Here is a 26,524-nt window from a genome sequence, read left to right as displayed (position 1 = left end):
ATTTAAGAGAAATGTTAAAAAGCATAATGAGTTTTAGACAATTTCCCTATTTTTTTTAGATTTTTTATTTCAAAATAGTGTTTCCTCAAAAAAGCCATATCGACCAAAATTTTGAACCTCGCATATAGGGTTTTCTAATAAATAATAGGGTTATCAGGGTTGAGAGTTTGCTTTATCGGGTCAGTTCTAGGTGTATTGATACCCGACCCGTTGAGGATTAGCCCTATGCCCCCCCTATTATGGTATTAAAGAAATATCAACATAAATACATTAAGTTGGAATGTGTATGAAAGAAGGCCTGAGAAGGCAAGAAATGGAATATAACAGTAAATTTTGCTTCTTTTTCTTTCAAATTACAAGAATGCCACTCTCTACCAACTCTCTCTATTTTTTCCCTTCAAATTACAAGAATGCCACTCTCTCCTACCAACTCTCTATCTCTCTTCCTTTTTTTATTCCAAATTACAAGAATGTCACTCTCTCTCCTACCAATTCTCTCTCTTTTTCTTACAAATTACAAGAATGCCGCTCTCTCCTATCAACTCTCTCTCTTATAAATTACAAGAATGTCATTCTCTCTTGCCATCTCTCTCTCTCTCCTTATAAATTACAAGAATGCCACTCTCTCTCCAACCGAGAGAGACCTCAGCTCAGCATGTCAATTGCTAGGGGACCTGCAATCAAAGGTTGTCAAGCCAAGCTCAAACTTCTAAGCTCGAGCTCAAGTCTCTAATTCGAATCAAGTTCGAGCTAGATGACATCTCAACCACTGAGGGAGACCTCAGTTCGGCACCTTGTCAACTAAAGGAGACCTCAGCTTGACACCTTGCCTACTAGGGAAACCTCAACTCAACACTTCAACAGTTGAGGGAGACTTTGGCTCGGCACCTCGGTTGCTAGGGAGACTTGCAATCAAAGGTCTCACAAGCCTAATCGAGTGTGTACATAGGGTGTCACCTCGGCTCAACACCTTGGTCATTGAGGGAGATCTCGGCTCAGCACCTCGACAACTGAGGGAGACCTCAGCTCAGCACCTTGTCAACTAAGGGAGACCTCAGCTAGACACCTCACCTGCTAGGGAAACCTCAGCTCGACACTTCAGCAATTGAGGGAGACCTCAGTTTGGTACCACAACAATTGAGGGAGACCTTGGCTCAGAACCTCGATTGCTAGGGAGACATTGGCTCTGCACCTCAACTGCTAGAGAGACCTACAATCAAAGGTAACCAAGATCGAATTTCCAAGATTTTGACTTGAGTCGAGCTTGAGCTCGAGCTCAAGTCTCTAATTCGAATCGAGCTCGAGCCTGATAGTTTATGAGCGAGCCCTTGGAGCGCAAGGCCCCCTCCGCTAGTATATATATTAAAGGGAAAGAGGTGGTCTCCCCTTTCGCCAAATGGAAGTATTTCCCTTTTTATATATATAAAATTCTTCATTGAAAATTCTCAAATTACAAGAAACAAACATAATAAATCTTATATATCTTATCTGCCACCTGGTTTTTGGGTTAACGGTTCGACCATCCGGTTCGAATGGACGATCTGTTTTGACAACAAAAATTACAAGCATAAAATTATGGAACTGTTATGGCCACCGGTTTTTGGGTTGACGATTCGACCGTTTGGTTCGAACGGACGACCCATTCTGACAACAAAAATTACAGGCAAAAAATTGAGTGTGTGAGGTCTATTAAGCAGTATCATACGTGTTATGTCATTCGAGCATGTGACTAATACGACCCAAAAATGGAACCATTATGGCCACCGGTTTTCAGGTCGACGGTTCGACCATCCGATTCAAACAGACGACCCATTATGACAATAAAAATTAAAAAAAATAAAAAAAATGACCAAAAACCATTGAATGGGTCCACGGGTCGATGGTTCAACCATTCGAGTCAATGGGTCATTGACTAATTCAACGGTTTTTGGCCAGGGACAAGGATTGGGATAAAACGAAATCAGTTGCTTGGATGGTTCCCAATTAAATAAAAATAAAAAAAGGGCAAAAACCATTGAATGGGTCAATGGGTCGTTGACCGATTCAACGGTTTTTGGCTAGGGACTGAGATTGGGGTAAAATGGAACCGATTGCCTAGATGGTTCCCGGGCCAAAATGTCCATCCGTCCGGGTCAATTGTGGTTTGAAAACCATGTTTTCTTGTGCAATGTTTTTTTTTTCTTACAAGACGATATGCTTTGTCTCTTTCTTTGGTTGCATGTATGTTTAGCTCCATCTCAAAGCGGAACTTTGGACTCGATTTTCTAATTTTTTTCCTTGGTTTTTCCAGTTTGGTGGATTACCGCCAATTTTTGTTCTATGTTTAAGGTCACTTTGCATTTATCTTTCAAGGTTTTGGAATCCCTTGCAATGTCCACCCATCCTTCCCATGACTATGACTACAAAGTTATTTCGTTTAATTATTGACATGTAGAAGAAATGACTCGGAAACACAACCGTTCTGGCCACCAGTTTTCAGGTCGACGGTTCGACCATCTGATTTTAACGAATGGCTCGTTTTGACAACAAAAATAAAAAAAAATTAATAAATAAAAAATGGCCAAAAACTGTTGAACGGGTCGATGGATCGACGGTTTGACCACTCGAGTCAATGGATCGTTGACTGATTCAACGATTTTTGGCCACGCACCGGGTTTGGGGTAAAATGGAACCGGTTGCCTAGACGGTTCCGGAGCCGAACGGTCCTACCGTCCGGATCAATCGGGAGTTCTCAATGTGAAACAAAGACAATTATGAAGTAAAACTCAGATAGTAGAATTATCACTGTATGGTCGTGTTCTTTTATATGAGATGCTTATGAAGCAATATTTAAAAAACAAGCACACCGTGATCTCTTTTAAGTCTTTATATAAGTTTCAAGTACAAATTTGTTATCAAGAAACTATTATCTTTTTTAATATAGCAAATAGCAATGTTACAATTCCTTTCAGCCCTTCAAAGCAGGCCCCTCGGCTAGTTATTATATTAAGATAAAAAAGGCAAGACTAATTAAAGCATCCGAGAGAAAGAGAGTTGGATGCTATGTCCATCTCTCCATGCGGCCCAAACAAAGCAAAGATGCATAAAACTAGTAGCTGCGTTACTTCCTCACTAAGAGGCATCGCTGCTATCGTTGGGGTCGGCCCCAAGCTCGGCCGCTCCATTGCCCGCAAGTTTTCCCACCAAGGCTACACCGTCGCCATCCTCGCCCGAGACCTAGGCCTCTCTCTCTCTCTCTCTGACTCTGTGTGTGGCAATTATATATATTATTATCATTATTGATGATATATAGTTAACGAACCATACAGATAAACTGTCGAGATTTGCGGACGAGATAGCAAGAGAAGAAAAGGCTCAGGTGTTCGCCATCCGCATCGACTGCTCCGACTCTCGAAGCATTCGGGAGGCATTCGAGGGGGTTCTATCTCTTGGTTTCGTCGAAGTTCTGGTTTACAACGCATTCCAGCCCGATTCATGGCATCCCACCAGCTTCACCGATATCCCCATCCAATCATTCAAGAAATCCCTCGCCGTCTGTACCGTCGGCGCTTTTCACTGCGCCCAACAGGTAAACCACTCAACCCTACTGCTCACACCTCACCCATTAATCAAGAACAGAAAATTGTCCTAGCATAAAATAAAAATATATTTGTCCTGGATTTTGATTTCTTTTTATATTTGATTTTCTTTCTGGGATCTGCGACTGTGTGAAGGTTCTGCCGGGCATGATTGAAAGAGGGAAGGGAACTATCCTCTTCAGTGGCTGCTCTGCTTCTGTCAGCGGTGCTGCTGGTTATTCTGAATTAAGTAATAAAACTTGATAAACTTATTCTGTTTCTTCTTTTCAGTTTTACCCAAGGAAAAAGAAAAATGATACTCTTGTATATATAACTTGTTCTAACTTTGAAACCCAAACATACATATATCATTGTAATTCACAGGCTGTGGGAAATTCGCGCTGAGAGGTCTGGCGCAGTGCCTGGCGAGGGAGTTCCATCCTTTGGGCATCCATGTGGCTCATGTTATCATCGATGGTGTCGTCGGCCTACCTAGGTTCTTCTTCTTCTTCTTCTTCTTTGTAACAGACAAGGTGCAATAATAACGCTAGATGGTTTTGGGTTTCAGATCACCACCGACGCCTCATGGTAATACATCTCTGGTTGGGAAGCAACAATGCGGAGGAGGCGGGTCCATGGATCCGGACGCTTTGGCTCAGACGTACTGGCACTTGCACGTCCAGGACCGAGGTGCTTGGACCCAGGAGGTCGATCTTCGATCTCCAACTACAGATAATTCCGGGTATCGTCCCACCTTCTAAGATTCTCTCCTCTATATACATAGATCGATTTCCTGACCCCCTCAAAGTTTATATATATATATAGTGCAATAATAAATGGTGTGGTGCCGCTTCTGCTTAATTATATGCGTAAATGGCGTGTTAAAGAATTTAAAATTCTGAAGTGTAGTGCATTATACTCTCGTTAATGAAAGATTTCAATTAGTATAAAGCTTCCACTTGTAATACTGGGCCAATCGATCAGAATACACCAATGTCAGCTCCGAGCTGACATATATGTCAAATCAGGATTGACACAACTCCACAAAGTTATGTAATGGGTTCTGTAACTTCTGTTCCGCTCACAATGTTTTACAGGTGTACGTACGTAGTAGGTGAATAGAAAGAATAGTAATTACCTGGCATCCTGCTGCGTGCCAGAGAAGTAGTACTATCCCTGGTAGAACACAGATTCATTGGATGTCTGGGCAAGTCTGAATGTTCAATGTACGGGTTCATCATTCTGGATTAAGTCTGAATGTTCAATGTATGGGTTCATTATTCTGGATTGAATCAAGATTAGTACAAATTAATGACCTGACACACAGGAAAGAGGTTTTCTTGTCTTCGATTTGACAGCCTGAGGCCTGAAGTTGGGTCATATATATCAAATGTAGGCGTGGTCTAAATGCTCAGTTCTTCCTACCAACACCACTTATGGCTTATGCAGAGAATCGGAGATGTGGCCTGCCATCATGCAAATAGAGTTTACATCTGCGCCCCACAATGCCCCTACAGCACATCTCCACCTTGTATTGGGAATATCTCCTAATAACAGTACAGAAGATGATGAGACATCACTGAGAGATATTCTCAACATAAGATGGGGATGTGCTGTGGGGCACAGATGTGAACTCATGCAAACAAGCCCCACATCTGGCCCAAATAAATATAATAATAATATTAACAATAATAAATATGGATGAGCCTCCATGATATATAGTTTATAACTAATGTTCTTTGATATTACCAAAATATTAACTTTACCAATATACCTCTTAATGTATCAGACCTTAGAGCAAACGAACAGATCCTTAATTATCATACCAAAATTATAAATAGTGATAGATTTTTTCAAGGGGAAAGGGGTGGGGACAGAAAGGGTGCAACTACTGGCGGGTCATCCAAAGTTCAGATTCTAAAATATGTAAAAATTAATATATCTAGAACTTGAACACCCCCCCCTCCCCCCGGCACCCGATGTTTTGCTGTTGACATGACATACCTTTGATGGCACAAATAAGGGAAAGCATTGGCTGTTGGCTGTTTGAGAACTTTATACACATGACACGTTGCCATGAATGTAGGGCAAGAAAGTGTTTGCAGCCACTCTTTTTTTTTTGGAAAAACCTACACTCATTAATCTTGATAAATAACAACTGATTGATTATCACGTTTATATTCTAGTTGACTGGTGAGAAGTTTTTCAGATATTATATATTTTTTCTATATCATAGTCGAATTCTTTTTTTAGATAAAAATAAAGGAATTAAGTGGGGTAATAATGAAGTTGGATTTTTTTCTTCACAAATTGGTCTTCACAGTACTTGTAGTCACACACTAGGCTGAATTTTAAAGCTACTTTTTCAAGCATATGTGTTTGGTTCCATTTACGTTTATTGAATAAACGCTGCCACATAGGTGCCCTATCAGCAAAAGCCTCATTATGCGCATTCATACATATTACTGTTTGCAAAAGCTAACATTGATTTTTGTATGCCTCCCGTTTCAAAAAGCTTTATTTTGGAGCTTCCTGAAACGGGTAGGCGTTTATTGGCACTTTACTTATATGGTGTCTATGCGTCATAAATGCTCTCATTAATTGCTTTTCTTGGTTTTGAAGTCACACAAATACAAAATATTTACTCAATAAATATAAATAGAACCAAACACCCTCTTTATTATTATGGGAGTTTCACTAGCTAAAATATATTCTTGGTGACATTTTGGCGCCTCTCACATGATGTTCATTCTTGGTGGTCAGATTATCTGTTTTTTTTTTTCTTTCCTAATAATTTAGCCTGATTTTATTGTTTAGGCAAGTAAGTTACTTGCTTCGTGTTCTATTATCTATTTTTACTGATAAGTCCATTGCCATTTAGCTTAAAGAAAACAAAGAAAGAAAATGGATAACAAATCAAATGTATGTCATTGTTACCTAAAACAAAAAAAAAAAGAAAAAAAAAGAAAAAAGATATGAGAAAGAACATATCCATAATGAAAAGCAATATTCTCTAGACATATGTCATTTGGATTTTTGAACATGAAAAAAGCAATGTCGAATTATTGAGAGCCATCTTTGGAGTTTTCATTTTCTGACTTTTTTTTTTTTTTGAAAAGAAATGATCATGGAATATGTTCTTTTTCAGATTTTTGAATGGTAACAATGACATATAGTTTGATTTGTAATGCGTTCTCTTCCATTTCAACTTTCTTATTCTACAAGAATAGTATTCTTCTACCTAAAATCTCTGTACCTCCCAAGGCTACTCAACCTCCCAAAATGCTTTGGTAAGTCATCACATAATGATGAATAGATGTCTTTCATACCAAGGGATCTGTTACAAGCAAACTGAGTGCTTAGGACAAATGCAAATCATGAGGGTTCCATACCCAGTCACCAATATGCGCTTATAGTGCCATGAACTGATGAATACAGTGAATGGAGATGCACCATGTGCAACCTCTTGTATTGCTAGATTTTGTTTTAAATATGGCCTCACACAAAGCACCACATCCAGTTCAAGGCATCAAATGGATATTAACCAACCTTGTATTCTCAGCATTCAAATTAACCTCTTTTGGGCTTTTATGGGTCTGTATTCCTGACCTGGTCCTTATGCCGTTCCATGTTAGGGATGCAACTTTGATCAGGTTAGGCTGGGTTTATGCTAACCCAGACCTAACACTGGACCTTGGGTCTAGGCCCAGAAAAAGCTAATGTCAAATGTCGAGCTTGCCACAACAAGCCCAACCAAAGTTAATCAGAACTTGGTTTAGTTTGAAGGTATCCGTATCTCATTCATATTTTGCACTTCTACCTTTCATCTAAGACTTTGTAACCTAATTCAAAAAATAAAAATAAAAAGAAACTACATACAAATCACAAGTGCCAGTAAGATGGTACATAAAGTTTCATTAATTGGATTAAGTAGGGAACTAATTGCATAATCCTTCAATCCACATTTCAACAATGGAATGTGGAATGTTCCATACGGCTTTATAATAGAGGTGGTCAAGTTGCAGGTTCCATGTTCAAAATGGTCTTTTATTCTTAATTTAGGTTGATTTGGCAGTTGCCTATCTGTAGTTATTCTAGGTCTTTGGATGTGAATACTATTAAGGCACATCTAATGACAATGGTGCGGAGCCGGAAACAGTTTGCTCCGGCACGGACACCACGTATCCGGGCCCGATTTGGCAGACTCTCAACCACCCAAATACTTCCACTCCATCTTCACGTCATAAAATTTACGAGGCAAGACCGCAAGAGAAAGGGCCATGGGCTATATGCAAATAACTAAATTCCTTTTCTAGAACGTAGAGGTCAGGCCAAGATCAGATGGTTGAGAGAGAGAGAATAATAATAAAAGGGATTTTTCATTCCACATTTCCACTTTGAAAGCAACGGAACAACTGACAGCAGGTTGTTATGTTAAGTGGGGGCTATAGAACACAGTTAACAATACAATGCGACCGTAGTCATGTCAAGACTCAAGGCACAATCCGATCAGACGGAGCATTTACTATCAAATAACCAGTTAAAAAATATTCTCACCCAAATCACATTTTAACTACTAAAACTTTACAGCGAGCAACACGTGGCTCAGAGCCCAAGCAAGAATTCCAACTGCATATTTCGGACAGCTCCACCTCCCTCGTTTTCCACCAACAATTCTGGTGAGAACAAGCTTCTGTCATACTTGCCATGTGAGAGTGTGACATGTTTGGTCCAGCACAACAAACCTGCAAAATCAACCAGAAATTAATTACACCTCCCCTACCTTTGTTTCAAACTTTCGACGCCCAAAACAACGGTACCTACGATGTTCACAGACATGTCCAACCTTCTTTCTTCTTCCTTTATTCATTTACTGAGTCTTTGCGAATGTTCGGCTGGACACACCATGCAACAATTTAACAAACCCAAGGAAACTCAGCTTTCCATCAGTATGCCTTATCCAATCATGAAGAACAGCATGGACTGGGACAGAGGGGCTTAGCCCAAGTTCCTGAAACAATAGTTTCCAGAATAGAAAGACCAATCAATATTTTTGTGAAGGGTAAAATCAAATAAACCGAACAAGATTATAACCAAAAAAATTGGAATAAGAAAATAAGGCACTTTTCCTGTTTATTAAAAGGGATTTTCAGTTTAATCCATATTCAAGGTACTCTTCCAAATATCACCCGTCTCTCTCTTTGTATTTAAATACTACCATTTCAAGCTCCTTTATTTACACATGCAAATATTTGTATATTAGGGATGGCAATTTCTACCCTATCGAGTGGGGTACCCACCCCGACAGGGCTGGTTTTTTTTGTTTTAAGGATGGGTTTTGGAATTCTATAACCCGTATGGGTATGGGTACGGTACGGTATTAGGCTAAACCCAACCCTCCCAAACCTGCATATTGTTGGAAAACATATAAAATTTAGGATAAATTACAGATAAGTACCCTATACTTTGGGGTAGTGATAGATAGGTGCCCTGAACTTTCAATTGCAACACTTCGAGTACCCTGAACTCTCAAAAATAGACACATGGGTCCATCCGTTTGTATTCTGTCAGTAAAACATTATATAATGCCAAAAATACCCTTCTCATGTATTTCTGGGGTCATTCTCAGGTAACTGAATGTCACCCCACTATGAAATTCTCACATAACAGATTCAAATTTTTCGATGACGGGTTAAGTATCGGGCAACTTCAGAGCCACTAAAAGCTGCTAAAAGAGTCTTCTAGAGACTAGAGCCTGGTTGTGTACCCTAGTATTGCTTGCTAGAATATCTTAACATATTAACTTTGTTTTACTACTTAAGAAAATGAAAATTCACATACTGAAGCAAGTTCCTCGATCACAATTGCTCTGTTCCCATCCTTCTCAAAAAGTTCATAGGCACAGCGAGCATGTTGCTCCCACCGATCGAGTGCCTCGAGCTGATGAACACTTAATGCTGCTGCACAGAACTCTTCAAAATCCATCCTTCTGTATTGAAGTGCAAGTAGCTGTCATAGAAAGAACAAGTAGCCATACCACTTCAGAACGGTAAACCATCAAATTATAAAGCCAAAAAAAATCATACTAGAAAATTTATACTGTCAATAGTTGAGAATCACCGATCCAAGAAAATCATGGGCACGGGACTCCTTCATTGCATCTGTTGCATTTTTCATCAAGGCCTGTCCAAAACAATATGGTTCAGATATCTTTTATCACTATTACCAACGGCATCTAAAGAATACATGAAAGAAACTGACCGCCTTAATGTTCTCTAAGTTAATACTGTTGTCCTTGTTTGGTTCTAATAGTGCAAACTGTTCTTTTAGATAGAAGAGCTCATCCACAGTCAATGTTTTTGACAGTGCCTGTCATATAGATTCAAATATTAAAAAGAAGCAAGTTTATTAGAACATAATCATCAATTAATCTGCACATAAGGTATTTTCTTGACCAGTCTGGACATGATTAAAGGTTAAAGCAGAAGCTAGAAACTGATGCATTTCAAGATGCCGTGTAATCACGTACAGATATACCTGCACGAAATCACATATCCAAAGGGTAAAAGTAGCTATTTTTTAGCCATGTTTCTGTATATTCCAACTAGTGGACTGTTCCAGCCAACATAGTTCACTGTTTACCTTTTTCACTTAAAAAAAAAAAAAATCCTTAAATAGCATATTAAAAAACACAACTATAATCTTGTAAGAGTATATAAGCCCATATGTGTACAAGTATAATTCAATTTATATTACCAAACAAAGGAAAAGAGATGGCCCTATGTAGAATTCATTGTACATCAAGAAAAGTAAAGAAAAATGAAAGGCAACTATTTGAAGAGAAGGAATAATCTGAATTTTGAAATTGCTTGCATCTCCAAGGATGGGAGCCCCCACCTCTTGGCCTCAGGGTTGAATATTTTGTTCAGTGATAATAGAGAGGTGAAGAAGATAGGAAAGAGGTGGCTGAGAAAAAACAAGTAAAAATGGTTTACTAGGCTGCTTTGCACATAGCACAAATATTGTGAAGCGACATGTGCTTTATGGTTGAAGTGATCAATAGCAAGAGTCTTGTCAAGATACAGCATCCACATAAAAGCCTACACTCTAGGAAGAACCTTCTTTCCCCAAACAAATCCTGAATCCACTCTGTGGCACCTCTAGCCAAAGCAACATAGAAGGTCCATGACATCTTTGGGGAATGGAAATGCATGGCATGGTCAACAACTTCAAGAAGGGTTGTTTCGGTGCAAAGGAGTCCGCTGCCCACCACACACCAATCAAATAAAGCTAAACTTTAAGAGCTGCAATAGGGGTAATCGGGGACCCTCAGGCATAGGAGAATTTATAAAAATGGGACCATTCTAGCCTACTCTAGGTTAGTAGACTAAGAGCTGAGCTGCAAGCGGCACTACAAAAGTTGGAAAGACTCGAGAGGTGGTCAAGCAAAGGGTGAATAGGGATCACTTGTTTTGGGGTCAAATGTAATCTAATGAGTAAGGAAACAGGTTAGATGGCTATTTTCTATCCTAAAGTGGAGGGATGCTTGGCAAGTTTGTACATAGTACATTCTTTTCTTAATTAATAGAAGTTTATGGTTATCAACCTTCTAAAAAAGAAGGTTGATAAGCTGCTCCTCAACCTTCTAAAAAAGAAGCAAAATATTCCATGCTCTCTTTATTTAAAAGGACTCACTCACAAAAGATAGTGTCCATACTACTTCCTTGCATTGGATGAGGAAAAATGCAGAATATGTTATTTCCAACTTGAAAGGAAACTCTATAAAGCCTCAGGTTGAGGGAGCACAGCTTACCAGCACTGGACCAATTATCTTCCCAAAATAAAAATGTAGATCCATTTCCAACCTTGTATTCTGTGAAACAAACATAATTTTATAGATCTTCAAAATGCCCATTCAAAAGCATTGTTAAGTGGAGTTCATTGATATAGTTGCCCCACCATTTGTTCCTCCCCCATATTTATCAATCACCCCTCCAAAGAGCAAGTTCCTTTCTGGGAAATCTCCATAGCTATTTTCCTAGTAAACCTTAATTACTTATATCTCATTCTTCTAAAGCCAAGACCAAGACCTCCAGACTATTTGGGATGACATCCAGTTCTATTTTAACCAAATGGAGTTTTTTCTTTTCACATCATTTCAAAGAAAAGCCCTCTGGATTTTCTTAGGATCTTTTTTTGCTACCAAATTTGGAATTTGAAATTCTTTCTATATGATTTGTAAAAATTCCAATTGTATTTATAACATTACAAGTGTAAATGACTTCCATAGTTAAATTTTCAACTGTTACAACAAGCAATTCATATTCCATCCATCTTGATCTAGTCGAGTTAAAAAAAAAAATATTGTTTTAGAGTGAGCCACTCTCATTAGAAATAAGAATACTAATTTTATGCAATCTACGTGAAACATCTTGGAACCAAAATATTCAACATATCCTGTGATTCATACAGATAGTAACTATGTAGCTCTCTTATTTCGTAACTTCAGTCATCATCAAATGCTGGCCTTGCATTTTCTTAATACGAATTTTAATTTTAGAATGTTACAATGAAAAGGGGACAGATAAATAAATTTAATAAAGGAAGAGCATCAGCCAATGATAGCTAAATTATAGAAACTATGATACATTAAAATAAGGTCATTACCCAATGTTGGTCCCAGCTCTCTGGGTCTTGGGAGGGGTAGACTGGATACAGTCCTAACCTTTGGCTTTTCTTTTCATTTTCTTTCTTTCTTTCTTTCTTTTTTTTTTTGCTTTTTTTTTGCTTTTTTTTTCTGCACGAAGTGGTTGCTCTCAGTCTTGAACCTGTGTTCTCAGGCTTGCGAACCCTAGATTTTACCATTACACCAAGTAATGGCCCCTAGAAACTATGATACATTATTCAATAAAATAAATTGTAACAATCCACTCAATTAATAAAAAGAATACTATGAATCTATCAATAAATAAATAAATTAAAGGAACATTATGACTAAAAAATCATGAAACTATAAAGTTCAACCTCATATTTCAGTCACGCGTCTAAAGACACTAAAAGATAGAAATGGCTTCATGTTCATCAATTTCATTGGATACACACCCTCAGAGCAGCTTTACGCAGAGATGATGAGCGCATATATGCCTTCATGAGTCTGAACATTAGAATGTCCAGAGGTACTTTTACGTCATTATAATTTCTAATCCAAGGATGGCCTGGAAACAAAAGGTGGTTGGTAGCATTATGGAAAATAGCATGAGAAACCGCCATCTTTTTTAAACTTTACAGAGGACGAGGACACTCACTTAGAGCCTGAGCAGCACTCATTCTTTTGCGTGGGTCCTTATTCAATAGACGCTTGACAAAGTCTTTTGCTTCCGGGGATAGAGTAGGCCAAGGAGGTTCATCAAAACTTGGATCAGCTTTCAGAACTGCTCGAAAGATTCCAGATTCAGTTCTAGCCCAAAATGGGCGACTCCCACACAAAAGAATATAAGCTATCACACCGATACTCCAGACATCAGCCTCAGTGCTGTAAGATCTATGAAGAACTTCAGGGGCTACATAATATGCACTTCCTACAATGTCATTTAGCCTTTCATCTGCAAAATACCTGAAGCATTAGAATCTTTCATGAACACACAAATCTAAACAACCAGATTGGACTCAAGGAGATAGACCTCAGATTCAGGACCAACCTGGCTTAACAAAATCCGATAAGCCAAAGTCTATGGCTTTCAATTGCGAGTTTTCATCCTTGGAACTGAAAAGAAAATTCTGATACCAACAAATCACTAAGTAAGATTAATACGAGCGAGCATTTTGTCAGCATAATAAAAGAGGCATTTGAGTGCTCAGAAAATGATAACCAAAAGTTAGAACCTTCATATAGATATAAACAAAGAGTATGCAACTATGGTAAATCTAAAAATAGATGCATGCTTACAGAGTTACAGTTTATTTCACAGAAATGCTCTTTTCAAATATAGCAGAGCAGTTAAGACTACAATAAAGTAGATTTAGATGAAAAACCATGGACCAATTTGGAAGTTATCTCGAATGAAATCCTTTAGACTTGGGTATTTTCCACAGCATAGGTTTGCACAAGTTTGTTACTTAAAATGGATTCAGTATCAAAACATTAATAAAAATTGGAAAGTAGTTCATTTATTTAAATCTTAAATACAACTTCATCTAAATTTCTGTTAAAATTCCAATCATGAGTTCATGTCAAATGGTGAATTTTATTTCAGGTGTTATAAGAACTTAAATGATCAAGAGATTGGATGTATAGGAAAGGGAGATCAGGAGATTATCAAGAGAAGTTGAGGCCACCTTCAAGTGGGTCAGTAGAACAGCAAACTCTATGGCTGACACATTAGCAAAGCGAGGGCTGTCGAGGGATCATTTCTTTGGGCTAATTTGTACACACGAGAAAAGGTGGCTCCAGATGGAAGCCTTACATTGTAACAAGATTTTTAGAGATTCTAGGTTAATGCAAGGTATCAGTTTTTTTTTTTTTTTTTTTTTTATAAATGAAGAAATTTATTAGTCACAGAACATAGGAGATACAAGTGACACAAGAAGAGGCACAAGGTGCGACCTCTTCAGAAAAGCCAAAAGAAGATTCTTAAAACTATTTTGAAAAAGTTACAAGGTAGTCCAAAAAAGACTGTCCCAAGAAACCCCTTGTTTGGCTAATGAATCAGCTATAGCAATATAGAATTTGCTGACGTGCTCACCCATTGGACACTAACAATCATGTTGCTAGTCAGCCAATTCACTTTTCTAAGGAAGTCTCTATAACTCTAAATGGCAGAATCTGGGTTCAGGAGCCACCCCACCACCACCCGTGAGTCACTTTCAATTAAAAGATGCTCTACCCCAATCTGGTTTGTAATCTGAATCCCTTGTATAGCATTAATGCAAGCTATCAGTTACTTATCCCAAAAAACACTTAAATGATCAGGGGCTTGGTTTCAGTGTATAATGTATTATTTTTCTAACAACTCTCTGGTTTTTGCGGCACATAACTAAGATTACATCACTCCCCCTCAAGTTGGGGCGTAGATATCAATCATCCCCAACTTGTCACAAAGATTATAGTGCTGCATGGAGTTTAACCCTTTGGTAAGGATGTCTGCAAGTTGTTCCTCAAAGCTGATGTAGGCAGTGCAAAATTCTCCTTTTTCCAATTTTTTTAATGAATTTTTCCTATTTATTTATTTTATTATATTTTTCTCCTTTTTCCAATTTTTCCTGATGAAGTATTTGCCGACCTCTATTTGTTTAGTTCTATCATGGAGAACAGGATTGGCTGCAATGTTGATGGCCCCCTTATTGTCACAATAGAGTGACATAGGGTCACTGAGAGGAAAGACCAATTCACCAAAGAGATTATTTATCCATAGTAGTTCTGCCACACTATGAAACATGGCCCTGTATTTAGCTTCTGCACAAAATCTGGCCAACACACTTTGTTTCTTACTCCTCCAAGTAACAAGGTTTCCCCCAACAAAGGCACAATAGCCACTAGTGGATTTTCTATCATCCACAGAACCAGCCCAATCTGCATCAATGTAAACCTCAACTCTCATATGCCCATGCTGCCTCTAAGTGTGTGGCCCTGGGAACATGCATAAACTGACCAAGGACTCTCACTGCATACGCAATGTCAGGTCTTGTCATAGATAGGTAGAGAAGTTTGCCCACCAATCTTTGATAATGCTGTGTCTGCTATGGGCTCATCACTGCAATCCCCAAGCCCGTGATTTACATCTATAGGAGTGTCAACAGGTTTTGCTCCAAGCTTCCCCGTATCTTTCAAGAGATCTGGAATATATTTCCTCTGGGAGATGAAGATACCCTGATTAGAGCGGGCAACTTCAATTCCAAGGAAATAACGTAAAGGCTCCAAATCCTTCATTTCAAATTGAGTAGCCAAGAATCTCTTCAATCTCTGTATCTCTGAGTCCCAATGATGATAATAATGTCATCGACATACACAATTAAGGCTGCCATTCTTCCTTGTTCTCTCTTCACAAAGAGTGTGTGATCAAACTAGCACTACATAAAACCCATCCGTTGAACTGCCTTGTGGAACCAATTGAACCAGGCCCTTGGAGATTGTTTTAAACCATACAGAGATTTTTTCAATCTGCAGACCTTCTGCTCATTTCCTTTAGCACAAAAACCTAGAGGTTGGATTATGTACACTTCTTCTTCTAAGTCACTATTCAGAAAGGCATTTTTAATGTCCAGTTGATGAAGCTCCCAATCTAGATTTGCTACCAAAGAGAGAACTCAAATAGAACTCATTTTTGCTACAGGTGCAAAGGTTTCCGCATAATCAACTCCATACACCTATGAAAAGCCTTTTGCAACTAACCGGGCCTTTCCCTCAAGAAGATCTACCAACTCCCACGTGCCATTTTTGTGAAGGGCATTGATGTCCTTCATTGCATCTATCCACTCAGGAACAAGTAAAGCTTTTGCAACACTCATAGGAAGGGAAACACTATCAATAGCAAAGATGAAAGCACGGAAAGAGGGTGAAACATTCTCATAGGATAAGGAATGAGCCATTGGGTGGTGTGTGGTGCATGATCTGACACCCTTCCTCTTAGCAATAGGAAGATCCATATCACAATTGGAAGTGTCAATTAGGGATATCAACTCATTTTCAAAAAAAAAGGGATATCAACTGGAATAATAGTACTTGGATGCGGTGATGGATTCAACCCCAGAGAGTCTGATGGCATAGGTTGCACAATTTCAGGATGCTCTATGCCTATTGAACTTTGTTCACCCCAGCCTTGACTTTTGCACCGCTGTATATGAAAGACCCGAAATGGAGGAGGGTCAGGAGGAGAAGGCAAAAAAACGTGTCTCTGTTTCTCCTCACTTGGACTCTCCACTCTCCCCTTGAGGAGAAGCAAGAAAGAAAGACACATCTTCAAAGAAAAAAACATCCACGGATACAAAGTACTTTTTGGAAATGGGATCAAAGCAACGATAACTTTTTTGGGAAAGGGGGTAGCCAAGGAAAACACAACGATGGCTTTGGATCTTGTTAGACATTGTATACCCTTAGCTCCAATCAGATTGATGTACATATACATTTATTGTAATTGAATAAAAGTACATAACTGTTTCATGTTATCATTGGAGAATAGAGAGACTAGAAGAAGAAGAGGAGGAGAGAATAGAGAAGAAGAAAATTCTGGTTCGAACTAGAGAACATAATTCTCTCTCTAAGAGGGTGAGAGGGTGAGGAACTGAGATGGGAGGGAAAATGAAGGGGATAGAGTTCGTGCAGACAGGTCAGTGGAGGAGATCCTTGAAGATAGAAGCAAAAAATCTCTTGTTCGAAGAGATGAGAATCAAGAGGAAGGTAAGCCTGAAGGTAAGGGAAGCAAAGAAGGGTACAATATTGCTGGAAGGATTAGAAGTGATAAAGTGGCTAAGAAAGTTCATAGCTGGAGCCTGTTCAAAAGGTAAGCAGATAAATTGGCAGGATTTTAGTACACTAGAAGGGAGAAGATATGTTGTTGAATGTAAGAGGAATAGAAAGGGGTGTCTACCAGCAGGAAAACAGAACCAAGGTTGGGGGGAAGTTGACTGGTTGCTCAAAGAGTAGCAAATGAGAAAAAAGCCTCCATAAGGGAGGAGAAGACTTATCTCAACAACAACAGGGTACAACAAGGGCCAGTGGTCATGGCAAAAATAAAAGGCCATTGCAGAATGGTGGGAGGTCTAGAGAGAGAGGAGTGGGATAGTAAGTTTGTGATACCAGCCAAGGAAAAGGTTAATGATTGGAGGAGGGTAGCTAACTTACTGGCAACCAAGTTGAAGTTGAAGAGTGTTTTCATAGTAACCCCCTTCGATAACTGTAAAGCCATCCTAGACCCATTAGAGAATGATTTGGAAATATCAACTATCAATGTTTAGGCTGAGTTCGGATCATTCACAGTCTTCAAATGGAATCCAACATCCAACTCCAAGGATTTTTTTGTCGAAGATGGTGTGGTGGTGCGTGTAATAGGCTTGCCATTCCATCTATGGAAACAAGAAATAGTAGAGTCTATAGCTGTGTTGTGTGGAGGAATCTTGAAAGGTGCTTTTTGGGGCGATCTCTATTCAGTAGCAATCCTGTTAAGTGGTGTGAAGCCAGAAGAAATTCCATGGAAGGTAGAGGTATGAACAGAGGGGAGCTTTGTCTCTGTGTGGTTAGCTTCCTCCATTGAAGCAGGGTTGTGGAAGGAGGCTCGTTTGGTAGGAGGGGAGAAGGAGGAAGAAGAAGCACTACGTGGACTTGTGAGATTGGGTAATTCAAATGGGAAGGGATGTTTCACTAAAAAGGGCCAACAAATTCTGGGAAGCCAAAAAGCTTTGGGGCAGTTGGAAGGTCAAACCTGGAGAAAGCAAGAAAAGGTTATGACAAATGGCAGATCCTTTGCACAGGTGGTGTCAGGGGAAAAAGACAAAAAGCTTCTAGTGTCGAAAGGGAGAGGGCTGAACTAGCAACCTCAAATAGGGAAGGTTGCTGGTTCGACCATTAAAACAGGGGGGCGTAACTCTTTAAGTGGTCACGTGGGACGAAAAGAAGGGCCCAATCGAGTGGATTCCTTTTATGGTGGGCCGGAGAAGGCATCTCAAGTAAAGGCCTTAAAGTTGGGCTCCTATAGTCTTGAGCCCAAGGCCCATTATAAGACAGATGGGCCGAGGGACATGTTAAGTGAGCACGTGACTGGGAGGAGGGATGAGTTGATAGACGAGTTAAAGCGTCTATCTTCTTCAACCTCGAACCCTTCCTCTCGACCGAACAGTTCAGGCGCAAAAAAATCTCAAGACTCGCAATCTTGAGGCTCGCTACAGTGGGTCCCATCCAACCTGGCGAACTGTCTCTCACCAGATAGGTGCAACCCGAGATACTTGAAGCCTAGTGATGAGAACAGAACAGGGCTTGAAGATTGGTTGAGTGAACGAAACAGCATTGACGATTCTGGCGAACCGTCTGGGAATTCTGTCTCCGAAAAGCAACAATGATCTTGAAACAGAAAGTTTGCATACAAAGCTGTTGTTTTTAGAGGAAGAAACTGAAGAGGCAGGTGGCGGGAAGACTAGAAATGGTGAAGAAATTGGTTCTAAAGCTATGAAAACTCCTCCTCCCTTCGTCGAGGGAGCTGACCCTGAGTCTAATGAATTACAGGATGTTGGTGGAGAGGGACAAGAATCGGCCGTGAGGATGGATGCGGGTATTCTAGTGTCGGAAACACAAAGAAAGGTTTTCCAAGTGGGTAGGTCGTCAGGAAGTGATTCTTTCACCATGTCTACTTCACAACCTTGTCCAAAAAGGGGAAAGGCTTTAAAACCATTTGCCGCCTGTCAGCAAGTCATTTCCAGTGATTCTAGTCCTACCCCCGTTCTATCAGGTATGGGTGTCAATTCTGTTTTAGGTACTGACTTGTTTGCTATGCCTATAACAGATATCCCAGCTTCCCATCCAGGAGTTTCTGATGCAAGAGAGAGGGTGATAGTGGAAGGAGGAGAGAGGGTGTTGGAAGGAAGTAGTAAGGGGGAGGCGGATAGAATTTGGGAGTTGATTTGTACAATGATGGAGGAACAAAATAAAAAGGAAGGACTAGTAGAAAGATGTTGTAGCCAAAATAAGTGTGAGAAGGGTAAAATTCTTTCTCAAACATTGGTTGGAAAGGATGGAGAAATTGGGAAGGGGGGGAAAAGAGGAACAAATAAGAAAAAAAGATCTGAAGTGGAAAGGCTAATTTCAGACATTGAGGAGGATTTAGAATTCAGTGGTAAAGGGGATAGGAGGAAGGGCCTAAAATGAGGAGAATATGGCCTCTTATTGGGTTACTTTGCTATTTTGTATCGATGAAAATTATTAGCTGGAATGTAAGAGGGTTAGGGAGTGCAAGGAAGAGAAGGGCGATCAAAGACCTACTCCGAAGGGAAAAACCTGATATTGTGTTGTTATAAGAATCCAAACTGATGGAATTAGATGGGAGATGGGTGAGGAGTTTTTGGAGGTCTAGAGATTTAGGTTGGAGCTCATCTCCTTCTTGGGGAGCCTCGGGGGGGATTGTAACACTGTGGAGGGAGGATGTGGTGGAAGTAGTGGAAGAATTGATAGGCAGATTCTCAGTTTCCATTAAGTGCAAGAATGTAGAAAATGGGTGTGTATGGGTCTTAACCAATGTTTATGGCCCTAATTCCTATAGAGAGAGGAATGAGATGTGGAAGGAACTATATGCAATCAAGGGGCTATGGGATGGTCCTTTGTGCCTAGGCGGGGATTTTAACGTCATTAGATTCTCTAATGAAACCAATAATCCCCAACAGGTAATCTCCACAAGCATGAGGAAATTTAATGGTTTTATTGAAGATTGTGAACTGAAGGAAATACCTCTACTGCCAGCCAGTTACACTTGGTCCAACCTTCAGGAAACCCCTTTGTGCTCGAAGTTGGATAGATTCTTATTTAACCTTGCCTGGGAGAATAGTTTGGAAAACTTGGTTGCTAGGGCGTTACCCAGGGTCACCTCTGATCACTGTCCTATCCAAATAGGAACTGAGTCTTTTCCTATAGGACCCAAACCTTTTAGATTCGAAAATATGTGGCTTACCCATCCAGATTTTGTGAAAAAAGTGAAAGAGTGGTGGGGTGAGGAGGAGAGGGGGGTAAGATGGAAGGGGATCAAGTTCCATAAGAAATTAAAAAGGTTGAGAGCCAAAATAAAAGAGTGGAATAGAGATCAGTTTGGTAGAATTGAGGAGCAAAAATTGGGCCTAATCTCTCGAATAGAGAATTTGGATGTAAAGGAATCTCACAATGGGCTGACCGAGGAGGACAGAGTGTTAAGGAGACAATTAAAAAGGGAGTTGGAAGAAGTGTTATTGAGGGAAGAAATCAGTTGGAGACAAAAATCTAGACACAAGTGGATTAAGGAAGGCGATGGGAACACTAGATTCTTCCATGATTTGGCAAATGGGAGACGAAGAAAGAATTTTGTGACCAAGCTAGAGATAGCGATTTATAGAAGGCCTTTGAGTGAGAGAACAGTCATGGAAAGGGTGGTTTGGCCAAGAATTGATGGAGTGGCTAGGTGGCTGGAAAGGGATTTCGAGGAAGAAGAGATTAAGAAAGCTGTCTTTCTAATGGATAGATCCAAGGCTTCGGGTCCAAATGGCTTTACAATGGGTTTTTATCAAGACTGTTGGGAGGTGTTGAAAGAGGAACTAGCTGAAGTCTTTAAGGAATTTGCAGACAATCACTATAAGCCCTGGAATTAATGCCACCTTTTTGGCCTTGATACCTAAGAAGAATGATGCCAACCACCCAAAAGATTATAGGCCTATTAGTCTGGTGACAAGCATCTATAAAATTCTGGCTAAAGTGCTCTCATTGAGGATCAAAACAGTCCTCCCTACCATCATTAGTGAAACTTAGGGGGCTTTCATTCAAGGGCGACAAATAACAGATCAGATCTTAATTGCGAATGAGTGTGTGGAGGAAATGAAAAGGTCTAGTAGGAAAGGATTCATTTGTAAATTGGATCTTGAAAAGGCCTATGATTTGGTGGACTGGGAGTTTCTATTAGAGGTTATGCGAAATGGTGGATTTGGGGACAAGTGGTGTAGTTGGATCTTTGGGTGTATCAGTACTTGTCACTACTCTATTCTGGTAAATGGTACGGTGAGGGACTTTTTTCCAGCTTGCAGGGGTGTCAGGGAAGGGGACCCACTTTCACCCTTCCTTTTTACCTTAGTAGCTGATGTGATTAGTAGGATCATTACTAAGGCTAACAGTGAAGATGCCATTAGGGGTTGGAGAATAGGGAGACACCAAGTCCCTGTCACCCACCTTCAGTTTGCAGACGACCTAATGATTTTTTTGTGAAGGAGGTCTTAGTGAAAAGGTAGCAAACCTAAAGGGGCTAATACAAGGATTTGAAAGTGTCTCTAATTTGAGAATATCTGGAAAAGAGTTGCGTAGCAGGTATAAATTTGGAGGTAGGGGAGGTCGAGGCTATTGCGGAGTGTCTTGAGTGTTCCACCTCTGCTTGGCCTATGTCATATTTAGGGCTTCCTTTAGGGGCAAATCCTAGGGAGAGTAGATTTTGGACCCTAGTGTTAGAAAAGTTTGAGAAGAGATTAGTCTCATGGAAGAGGAACTATATCTCTTTAGGAGGGAGAATTACCCTAATAAGAGCAAACTTGGCTAACTTACCTACCTATTATTTGTCTGTCTTTAGGATACCAGTTACAGAAGCTAGGAAGCTGGAGAAGTTAATGAGAGACTTCTTATGGGAGCCGAGAAAAGAGAAAAAGGATCACTTGGTTAATTGGGAAATTGTGCGCAGAAGTAAAGAAGAGGGGGGTTTGGGAATTGGGAGGGTAACTAGAAAGAATCAAGCTTTGTTAGGGAAATGGTTGTGGAGATGGCCTTTGGAAAGAGAGAGATTGTGGCATGAGGTGGTGGGAAGCATTCATGGGAGGTCAGAGAATGGATGGGATGCTGGTGTATCGAGGCAAGCTAACCTAGCAGCACCTTAGAAGGCTATTCACAACACCCTTCCTCAATTCCTCAATTTTATCAGGTATAAAGTTTGTTCTGGCAACTCTCCTTTTTTGGGAGGATATTTGGGTAGGAGACTCACCGTTAAAGGATTTGTTCCCTTCGCTTTTTTCTATTTCTTTGTACAAAAAAGAGGTGGTCTCAAAATTTGTCTCACCTTTGGGAACACCCTTAGATCCTACTTGGGATTTTGGGTTTCGTAGAGGACTTAGGGATGCTGAAATTGAGTCTCTTTCTTTTTTGCTTGGTTGTCTTAATCAGGTTTGTTTGGATCCCTCCAAGCCAAATAAGAGGGTTTGGACTCCTAGACCCAATGAAACCTTCACTTGTCCTTCTTTTTTCAAGTCCATCTCTCAACTTTCTACTCACCAACCCTTTCCACCAAAAGAAATTTGGTGTAGGCCAGTTCCCCCAAAAATTATGTCTTTTTGTTGGGAAGTTTTCCATGGGAAAGTAAACACTTTAGACAACCTACAAAAGAGAAGACCTTTTCTTTGTATTTCTCCTAATTGGTGTATCCTCTGTAGAGCTCACGGTGAGGATTGTTACCATCTATTAGTATCTTGTCCCTTTTCTGCAGACCTTTGGGCTTGGCTACTTTCGTTGTTTGGGGGTAGTTGGAGTCTACTAGTAGAAGTTCACATGCTCTTCAACCATTCTACCTTTTCTTGGCCTACAAAAATAGGGAGAATTATGTGGAGATGTGCTCGTGCTGCCTTGACTTGGACTCTTTGGGAAGAAAGGAATCTCAGAATTTTTCAAGATAAGGAAAGAAACAGCCAAGATTTGAAAGACTGTGTGTTAAACAGGGCAATACATTGGCTGAAAACCTTGGAAATCTTTCATCAATTCTCCTTTAATGACATTTGGAGAAATTGGTCAGCAGTAGCAAGGTGTTCATCTTTAAAGGACAAATCAATTACAAGCTGGTCTCCTCCACCCGAAGGCTCAATTAAGTTGAACTTTGATGGAAGCATGGGTAATCCAAGATTATCCGAAGTGGGGGGTGCTTTGAGAAATGAGAAGGGAGAGATTTTGTTGCTCTACTCAGGTCCTTTGGGAATTGGGAATTCCATCAGGGCAGAACTTTTAGCTACTGTACAAGGGGTCCAATTTGCAAACCAGCTGGGGGTACAACACCTAATAATCGAGGGGGATTCCAAAGTGGTGGTGGGTTGGTTGAAAAATTCTGAAGAGGCTATGTGGCGATACAAGAATGAAATGAAGAAATTTAGTTGGTTGACAAGGAATATGTTGGTCACTGTACAGTGGGTGGGGAGATCAGCAAATACCTTGTCAGGTGTGTTAGCTAAGCAAGGGGTAAATAGGGAAGAATTATTTTGGGCCCAGTTGTGATTCTTGTTTTTCTTTCCTAGTAAGTTTCAAGGAGGGGCTGCAGCTCGCGCCTCTCGTTGGGATGATGTATGAACTCACTCTAATTTGCTTCTAAATCAATAAACTTATTATTATTCATAAAAAAAAAAACATAATTCTCTCTAGTCAGCTAGATTAAATTTATATGTTTCTATCCATAATAACAAAAGACTACTATGTCCCTACTTAAGTATGGGACACATCACTTAACATTACACATCAGATTTAAACATAAATATAAAGACTAAAATACCCCTATACAGTAGACACTAACAAACCCCTCAAGCCGGTGAGTATATGTATAGTCCCAGCTTGTTACATATGTAGTCCACTCTCCCCCGACTCAACCCTTTGGTGAACAGGTCTGCCCATTGATACCCTGTGTTAACATATGCAGTATCTATCACTCCACTAAGCACCTTCTCTCTCACAAAGTGAGTCAACTTCTATATGCTTTGTTCTCTCATGAAACTGTAATGTGCCGTAGGAGAACTCACCCCTAAAAGCTAGCTGTTAGAGGGAGGGAACCTAGACACATATACACCCCACAACGACATCCCATACTACCGATGTGGGACTAATGAATTGTAACATTCCACCACGCTCTGTAGTCCCGACTCTCATGCAGGCTGGCTTTGCACTAGTCCCCCTAGTCCCGACCGAACACTACAATATTGACGTCACCACCTACGCCGCATCGGGACTAGGGGGACTAGTGCAAAGCCAACCTATGTGAGCATCGGGACTGCGGAGCGTGGTGGAATGTTACAATTCATTAGTCCCACATCGGTAGTATGGGATGCCATTGTGGGGTGTATATGTGCCTGGGTTCCCTCCCTCTAACAGCTAGCTTTTAGGGGTGAGTTCTCCTAAGGCACATAACAGATGGTATCAGAGCCTACACTACGACTCCCAGCTGCAATCGTGCGGCATAGGTGGTGACATCAGTATTGCAGTGTTCAGCTGGAACTAGGGGGACTAGTGCAAAGCCAGCCTGTGTGAGCGTCGGGACTGCGGAGCATGGTGGTGGAATGTTACAATTCATTAGTCCCACATCAGTAGTATGGGATGTCGTTGTGGGTGTATATGTGTTTGGGTTCCCTCCCTCTAACAGCTAGCTTTTAGGGGTGAGTTCTCCTAAGGCACATAACAGAAACACTGGATTAGAAGAGACGTAGACTGCAACTCGGTTGTCACAATAAAGCTTCATTGGAGTGTCAGTCGAATATCCCATCTCCTGTAGAAGATTTCTCAGCCACACTAATTCACAAGTGGTACGTGACTGAAGGGATGAGAGATCCATCATATGGATGGCCAAACCCTGCAGGAAGGTAGGGCGAAATTTCAAAAAATTTCTCTCTCCCATGTGGGAATCACATTCCCTATTTTAGAAAAACTGCATTTTTCAAGGATCAATCTTGAACCAAGAACCAAACCAGATCTAAACCAAAACAGTAGGAGAGGGATATTCCTGATACGAAGAAATAATATCTTCCAATGGAGGTGTTCACGCCCAAGGAAGGATCCAAAGACCGCACCCACTGAAGATGACACGGTGTAAGGTGGAGCAGAATCAATAGTGTTCTTCCAAAAAACCAAATCCTTCACCAAGAATTCGCTGGAGGGTAGGTGAGCACGACTCCCAAACAGTTTTTCACCAAAAACTGATACCAAGAACGCTTCTTGATCGCTCCTACAACAATGGAGGTCAAACTGGCTATGGCGGCGACTGGAGGAGAACGCAAGGAGAAGATGGTGCAGTCACACTGGTGCTGTCTTCTCTTTATGTAAACTGAGATCTGTTCTCTAGAATTTAGGATGCTTGGGATGAACTGAATGGTTCGCCCCCTCCTCCTTTTATAGGCTTAAAGAGAGCTCCTAATCTCATTAGGAGTTTCCTAATCCAAATCTGTATTTGGATAAGGAGTTCTCTTTAAGAGATAAAGATAAGTCCTTATCTTATCTGCAGATTAGATCAACTCTCTCCTAATATTATTAAGAGGTTTTTAGATCCAAATCAGTATTCAAATCTATACTCTCTGAGTGGATAGGGTAAGACCCTATCCTATCTGCTGATCCAATCCCAGATCCGCCCCTCTTTTAATTAGTCCAACTAAACCAGTTCGAAATGGGCTTTAGGCCCAATAAGTCCATATGCTCATTAACCTTCCAAACTGCTACCCAGTTGGGCTTCTTTGTATGGCGTGGGACCCAAACATTGATCTACACATCAGCCACATGGGTTCAGCCGAGCCTCTGTTACAAGGCCTGGCCGAATTCACTGAAAAGACAGTGAACCCCTTGAAGCCCATCACATGGACTCCTAATGGGCCCAACACTTACACTAAGTGGTCCCTGGGCCAAGCCACCATATAAAAACCCAGGGACTGTGAGCAGATGCAAGATTAGCCCATCAGGTATTACCCTCAATGGTCTTACACTTAACCCCTCAGCCCATAATGATCAAACATTGCCCGACAAGAGAGGACATCTCCTCGGCTGCAAGGAACAGTGTTGCACTCTCTACTCACATGGATCCCGGGAATTGAAACCTTTTGCAAACATTTTGAAACCGTAATATATATATATCCGTATATAAATATATTTTGCAAAACAAATTTCAACGATTGAAATCGGCTGCCGACAGTCTTGGTTTCCATCAGAGAGTGCATCCCCAATCATTACCTTTGTCTGACAAAGGGGCTGATCTTGTCACTATGATCACCCACTCAGATGAATTCTCGGATTGTCCCAACATACCCAGATTTTGACCCCCGCTAAGGATCTCACTAATTGGCATATCAAAGACAGCTCAATCCGACACCTAGTGCAATATCATAATCGAGTCTAGGGGTCAGGTGTAACTTTCCAGTTTTGCCCACTAATCACCAAGGTCCAGGGCAATACTGGAAATCTAGTTCAATTCAGGGTTTCAAGTAAACCTACACTACATGTACCTCGGGTCTCACCCTGGCGACTGAGACAGACCACCCCA

General features: G+C 40.5%; 2 protein-coding genes across 5 annotated transcripts in view; one reads left to right on the top strand and one right to left on the bottom strand.

Moving 5' to 3' along the window:
* Window positions 1-2,996: 2,996 nt before the first annotated feature.
* Window positions 2,997-4,512, top strand: LOC104605589 (uncharacterized). The gene is made up of 5 exons (XM_010270414.3): window positions 2,997-3,220; window positions 3,309-3,568; window positions 3,714-3,807; window positions 3,942-4,053; window positions 4,126-4,512. The coding sequence occupies exons 1-5, from the start codon at window positions 3,043-3,045 to the stop codon at window positions 4,316-4,318; spliced, it is 837 nt and encodes a 278-aa protein (XP_010268716.1). The 5' UTR covers window positions 2,997-3,042; the 3' UTR covers window positions 4,319-4,512.
* A 3,405-nt stretch (window positions 4,513-7,917) lies between these two features.
* Window positions 7,918-26,524, bottom strand: part of LOC104605588 (CDPK-related protein kinase) — a 33,337-nt gene continuing 14,730 nt past the window's right edge. For 2 of the 4 annotated variants that reach the window (XM_010270413.3, XM_088889385.1), the window contains exons 5-12: window positions 13,256-13,334; window positions 12,863-13,159; window positions 12,660-12,772; window positions 9,819-9,926; window positions 9,678-9,740; window positions 9,399-9,566; window positions 8,382-8,568; window positions 7,918-8,302 (exon numbers count right to left, since the gene is read on the bottom strand). In XM_010270413.3, the coding sequence (XP_010268715.1) occupies window positions 8,428-8,568; window positions 9,399-9,566; window positions 9,678-9,740; window positions 9,819-9,926; window positions 12,660-12,772; window positions 12,863-13,159; window positions 13,256-13,334 (969 nt within the window). In that variant the 3' untranslated portion in view covers window positions 7,918-8,302; window positions 8,382-8,427. Of the gene's footprint in view, window positions 8,303-8,377; window positions 8,569-9,398; window positions 9,567-9,677; window positions 9,741-9,818; window positions 9,927-12,659; window positions 12,773-12,862; window positions 13,160-13,255; window positions 13,335-26,524 lie in introns of all 4 variants that reach the window. The other 2 variants (XR_016077198.1, XM_088889378.1) reach the window with 2 other exon arrangements.

This window comes from Nelumbo nucifera, chromosome 1, assembly GCF_055504915.1.
Source record: "Nelumbo nucifera cultivar China Antique chromosome 1, China Antique-T2T, whole genome shotgun sequence".
Lineage (NCBI taxonomy): Eukaryota > Viridiplantae > Streptophyta > Magnoliopsida > Proteales > Nelumbonaceae > Nelumbo > Nelumbo nucifera.
This window is presented reverse-complemented; position numbering and strand designations above follow the sequence as displayed.